Genomic DNA, 6505 nt, shown 5'->3' on the forward strand with positions numbered 1-6505 from the left:
TCTGTGACTCCCATGAACTGTGAGTCTATAGTTGTGCATAAAATTTCTTTCTTTGCTACAGAAGTGATCTGCATCGGGGTGCCTTCAATGCAGAAACAAAAGCTCTTTTTATCTCTAATTCTAATCATATTAAACAACCTTTGGATAATTCCCTTAGCCCTACTGACCTTAACACCCTCTATAATATAACTGTTTACATTCATTTGCTTCCTCATTAGACACCCTGATAAACTGTACACTTACCACATCTTTGCATAATACCTTTTAACCCTTTACAAAGTCAATTTCTAGCATATCCACTGATACACCAGGAAGCTAAGAATGTAAATAGCATCCATAGGAAAGCAGACACTTTGGAGATTTTCCACTTTAAATTTCTGGAGTGGCAACAACCTCTGGAAATATATTTTCAGTCTTGCAGTGTAAATTAAGAACAAAAGTCCAGAAAGATAATAAACAGCTTTTATTTCATGTACATGATTTACAATCTGGAGAATAAAATACTACACAAATACCATAAAGCTCTGGAAGTCGTACTTTAGGTAGATACCAAAGATTTATTTTGCTTTATTGCATTTGCAGAAACACAAAATGGCTTCACAGTGTTGCCTCCTTCAGATTTTAACTAATGTAGGCCAACGTTAGCTCTGCTGATTGCAGTTTCTTTTCCAGATACTTTAGAAAAGAAATGTATAGTGTGTTTAGTGACAATAACTTGGCAATTCCAATAAGATGTGATTCTGAAAATGCATCTTTCTAGGGGTTTGTTTGGTACGAATCTGACAGACTCATTAATTTGTGAGTGAAGGGATGTGCAAGCTTGTTAACAAAACAAATCGTAACAACAAGTCACTGACAACATTATACATTCCCTTTCATTATTAGAATGCTGCCATGATAAAATGCTACTTGAAACAGGCTTGTTTCAAGTTTGGTTCATGCAACATTAGTACATCAATTTAAAAAAAGTTTTAAAAATCCTGTGCGTTTTGTGGGACACTCCTGTTGGTTCCAACAGTTTCCAGGATAGTGGATGGTGGTAGAATATAGCTTTTCCTCACATGATTCATCTGAATTGATTTTAAATATAAGACAAATTGCTTCCAGCAAATTTGGCTCTCTGCCAGTTAGATGCTGGTATTTAACGAAGCTGTTGAAAAGCAGACACAGCAGTTTGTCTGCAACTTAAAATGCAAGTGGGAAATTGAAAAGGCTTCTGAAACACCCTACAGTAATACACTCAGAAATCTAACAGTATTGTGCTGGGAGGAGGCTGAGTTCAGAAAATGTCAACCAAGGCTATTAAGAAAAATGTATTCAGGGAGTGGCCAAACAGCTATCACGAAGGTAACAGCTCTAGCCTGGTATTTGCATGGCAGCATCAAGTCAGTAGGCTAAATCCTGCCAGTTCCAAACTGGTGGAAATGCCAGCTATGCAGACTCTGCATCAATCAGCTGAACTGGAAATTGTAAGGCTTCTTTATGGTAAACACATAATTAAGAACTGCAAACGCAATTACCATATTTCACAGTATATAGGTTGACACGATATAAAAGTTGATCCCATTTTTCTGATTAAAAAAATAGGGATTTTGTAGATCTGGTGTATAAGTTGACCTAACTTTTTGGATCAGAAATATAGGCTCGCCTTATACCAGCCCCTGCATGCCCTCACTGTGGGCCAGGCACCTGGGGGGTGGACGCGTGCTGCAGCACTGCTTGCCAGAGCTAGGGCCGTGCTCGGTCCTCAGCTGGTGCAGTCCCAACCCCTGTGAGTGGCGCTGCCTGGGCTGCACCAACCAAGGGCCAAGCCCAGTGTCACTTGCAGGGGATGGGGCTGCACCAGCCGAGCACTGAGTCCAGCTGTGCCAGCCAAGTGCCAAACTTGGCACTGCTTGCAGGGGACAGGGCTGGGCTTGGCAGCGCTACTCATAGGAAACAAGGCCAGGACTGGCACTTGATTGGAGCAGGCCCATCCCCTGCAAAACTGAGTTTCAAAACTCAACTTATACACTATGAATTACGGTATCTAGATAAGGGGAAATTTGCATCACTTCCAAACACTCTGTTGGTTGCTTTATGGACAGAAATGACCTTTCACACTTGACTGCTGAGGCCCCAATGCCTAGAAAGCCTCAGGACAGACAGGTAGGAACCTTTGAATTTTGCTGCCAGATGTTGTTGACAGTTACCTGGACCAATGGGTGATAGAAGAAAGAAGTCCTGTAGTTTTCTACAGACATTTGTAAACTACTAATTTTGGTTATGTCACTTTCTTCTAAGGAAGCAGATGAAGCATCTGTTACTTCTTTAAGGACACTGATCCTTTCTCTCTTTCAGCACTCTGCTGCTTTTTCAAGGACCATCTGGGAACAACTCTGGATAAAACCATTCTCCTGCCTTTATGACAGATTTGGGAACTGAAAGAATGTTCCCCAGTCCCCCAAATCCCAACCATCAGTGGGATGGGACAGACTAAATATACTTCAAGAACAGCACAGTGTAGGAAAGGTCTCCTGTAACTTCACACGGACATGAGTCCCAAATTACCAACAGAAAAGGTGATGATAATTCTCACTGCAAGATTAATCCAGGACTGTTCTATATCTGATTATGGATGGTACATGTGATTATTGGTACCTCAATCCTATCTTTTTAGGATTATGCTCATTAGGCCTCACAAGTTATTCACTACAACACAGACCAAGGATGATCATAACTAAGTGAACTAGATTAAAAAGCAGGCCTGATTTCCCTCAGAAATCAGACACAGAAGATGTGCTCTTTTTTCAATAAATGTATGAAAACAAAATGCATGATTTCATGGGCTGTTTCTGCAATTTGCTCTTTGCAGATGCTCAGCAGCTGGTATGAATGGGCCTTTAGAAAAGGGTATTCATTACAGATCCCAGTTCCATTGACTGCTTCTCCAGGCTCCAGCATACCATGACTTGAGATTTGTGATATTTCCTAATTTTAAAGTTCAATAGGAAGTTGAATGCTGTAATTTGATTGTGAGGTAGCCAGAGGATATGGAAAAATAGTAGGTTAAATGTCTGTTATTAGCATGCGATTGTACTGCAGCTTTTACAAAATGTATGTCTTTGTTTTTTAAAACATAAAGAATATTTTAAAGGCATACTACAGGACATTGCTCCCTTTATTTCAATAAACTTAATTATTGCCTTCAAAGACTCTCTCTGATTTCATGAGTCTCTTGGTCCATCCAGCATGGTCCTGGAATTCATGTATTTGATTTCCTTCAACTGTGAAGTTTTTGTACCTTGGTGAAAGAAGAAATAAGGGTGAGATTTAGTGTACTCAGAACAATTTGTACCATGAATTTACAGAACAATTTCCAATGTATCTTTACTTTCCTGATAGCTTCAGAAATGCAAAATTCATGAAGAAAATTGATGATTTGCTTTCAGTTATTTTATTTTTTGGTAAAACTAAATAAGCTATTTTTTCTAAAAAATGAAAGTAGGGGTGTGTATACACATATTAACTTTCTGAAAGTTAAGCTGACTTGACTTTAAGTCAACTTAATTGTCAGAGTGTACAAATGTATATGGAGAAGAGGTTACTTAAATGTTGTGAAGATAATACACCTCTTCTTTTAGCTAACAAGATGGCAGTCTCAAGATGGCTGCCACTGTATTCAGGGAGCTACACAAGTGTATGCTCTGGCATGGCTTAAGTTAAGTCAACTTAGTTAAGTTGACTTTGTTAGGTCAACTTAGTACATGTGTACGCGCCCTAGAATACAAGGTGGAAAGCAGTTTTTCAGTGGCATATGTTCGTACTGATTGGAAGCAAAATGTCAGTAGTAATTGGACCAAATTATCTATGTGAAATATTTTTAACATTTTAAGAATAGGTTAAAATATTCAGAATCAACTTACAGTTTGACCTTAGAATCAAAATTATTTCTTGAGCACTCAATTTTATAATTTGTGCTGATATATAAACTAAGTTCCTCTTGAAAACCCAACTTACTGATATTGCAATCCAACATATTATCCTGATATTAAAAAAAAATAGTTACAACAGAGTTTTACATTTAAAAAAAAAATGGCATGAGCATTAATTAATTCTTTCATCAATTGATAAATACCTGGCTCTTCTTTAATAATTATCTCACAATGCACATCTCAAATTAATGTTTGGTTAAAATAGATTGTGGGTTTTAACTGCCAGTATTTATTCAAAAACTCAAGATATGTTGAACTTAAATCACTGAAGTTCTATCATTTTTTCCCTGTTATTCTGAAGCTTTATGGAAAGATGGCAGTTACTAAAAGAGGCTGTACAAAAAGGCACAATACCAAACTAGCTCAACGCAACAGGAAAGACTAGATGCATAATCAAAGCTTATTATTGCTAAATCAGGGTTCTTAAAGATCCTAAAAATAAAAACAGAATTATACAAAAAGTGGAAAGAAGACTGCATGACTTAAGGTTACCTGAATCAGTATAAGAAAATAATGCAACAATGCAGAGATAAAATCAGAAAGGGTGATTTACCATTAGCAAAGGATGCAAAAAGTAATAGGAAAAGATTATCTATGCATATTAGGAGAGAAAGACAAAGAAAAATTCATTTCTTAAAAAGGAAAGAATAAATAACAATGCAGAGAAGACTGAAGTATTCAAAGCCATCTTTACTTCACACTTCAGGAAAAGGTTAACTTTGATTTAAATACATCGCTAAATTCCTTTTAGAAGCGTTGTAAATACTCTGGAGGACAAGACTGGAAAAGTGGTACAAAATCATCAAGATTAAGTTCAATAAACACAAGTGGTAAGTGCTACACTTAGGAAAGAAAAAAAATGTAATGTGTAATTAAACAACTGGCTATGCAGCTTCCTGGCAAAAAAGGAACTGTGGTGTATAAGTGGATTATACAAATTAAATTATAAAAAAGTTGTGCTTTTTTAAAACGCAAATCTCATTCTGGGATGTATTAACAGAAGAGGTAATTCAATTCTACTTGATGCTAGTGTGGTCTTGGCTGTGTTGCTGTGCTTTGGGCACTACCATGTTAAGAAACATATATACAAATCAGAAAGAGTCCAGAGGAAGGCAGCAAAAAGCAAAAAACAGGGCCTGTGAGAATGATTTGAATGAAATTGTTCTGTTTAGTCCAGAAAAGAGAACATGAACAGTTTTATATGTTGTTATAAAGAAGATAGTGATTAATTGTTATCCATACGTATTGAAGGAAGGACAAGAATAAAACACCTAATTTGCAACAAATATTAATTTGCTCTTTTGGGTATTTCTAACTGTTAGGGTTGTAAAACAGCTACCTAATATGACTGTGGAATGTCCTTCACTAGAAGCTTTAAAGTACCCACTAAGTCAACATCTGTTAGGGTGGTCTAGATGTACATTATCCTGCCTTATTGCAATTGGTTGAGCTAGATGATTTCTGGATGTCCATTTCAGCTTTCCATTACTAAAGGTGTACACCCTTACTATAATTACCTGCATTTTCTTTCCACAGAAGACTCCAGTATAACCAGGACGACAAGAACACATGTTAGGTCGCACACACCTGCCTCCAAAAAGGCATTTCTGGTTGCACACAGCTGAAATGTACAAACGTATTTGTCTTTAATCACAAAAGCAACATCAACTTCTTTGTAAATCAGATGGCCCCAGTGCTGGATTAGCCATAATCTTTGTGTACTGGCTCTGTGTGGGTAGAGGGATCATAAGCCTTCCATATGGGCACGTGCTAGAAGCATCTCTGAGGAAAAGACAAGGGCTATGATATGTGACCTAACTACTCTGGGCTACTGCAATGGCTCTCAGGTCTGTTGTTGTAGTCCATGAGTTAGAACAGCCCACTGAGACTGAATACCCCTTGCTTGTCTCCATATTCTGACAGACTGCAGAAGTGTTACACAGTAGTCATGGGTACTATATATGTCTGCAAACTTGAAATTTGTTAACTTCACTGAAGAAATACATTTATAGTAAAGATCACATCAGACTTACGGGTTTGACATTGAACTCCTTCCCACTGTGGAGGGCAATGACACGTGCTTGGTCCAATACATTCCCCGCCATTCTTACATTCCTGAAGACAGATGGCTGTGCAAAAATCCCCACCAAATACACATTACATCTCTGATTTTTAGGAGAGTTGTTAGCTACACTCCTCCAGCCCATATGGTGCAAGTACAGCTCAGCAGCACAAAGGAAGATACAGGAAATGGTAAGGGAGAGGGATACAAAAATACATACCATTTTAATATGTATTATATACTATTTCTTAAATATTTTCTGCCATTGCTAAAATAAATACAGCCCTTCTCCTACATACCTGTCTGTTCTTCAATCTCTCTTTCTCAGTTGAGCAGTTGGACTAATTTTTGTGGGCTCATAGGAGGTACAGCAATTCTTATCTGTTGCTCTCTGGCAGAAGCTACAGCCATGGAGGTACTGAATGTCTGCACCTGGCCCTGGCCTTTGGATTCTCTCAGTGGTCTGAGG

The 6505-nt window shown here is 37.9% G+C and overlaps 1 protein-coding gene across 1 annotated transcript in view; it reads right to left on the bottom strand.

Annotated features, from left to right (window-relative positions):
- Positions 1–443: 443 nt before the first annotated feature.
- The window catches only part of VWDE (von Willebrand factor D and EGF domains), a 58632-nt gene continuing 52570 nt past the window's right edge, over positions 444–6505 (bottom strand). The window contains exons 29-31 of the mRNA XM_019531756.1: positions 6008–6103; positions 5492–5595; positions 444–3283 (exon numbers count right to left, since the gene is read on the bottom strand). Of these exons, the coding sequence (XP_019387301.1) occupies positions 3263–3283; positions 5492–5595; positions 6008–6103 (221 nt within the window). The 3' untranslated portion in view covers positions 444–3262. The remainder of the gene's footprint in view (positions 3284–5491; positions 5596–6007; positions 6104–6505) is intronic.

Source organism: Crocodylus porosus, unplaced genomic scaffold (assembly GCF_001723895.1).
Source record: "Crocodylus porosus isolate Cpor-Errol unplaced genomic scaffold, CroPor_comp1, whole genome shotgun sequence".
NCBI lineage: Eukaryota > Metazoa > Chordata > Crocodylia > Crocodylidae > Crocodylus > Crocodylus porosus.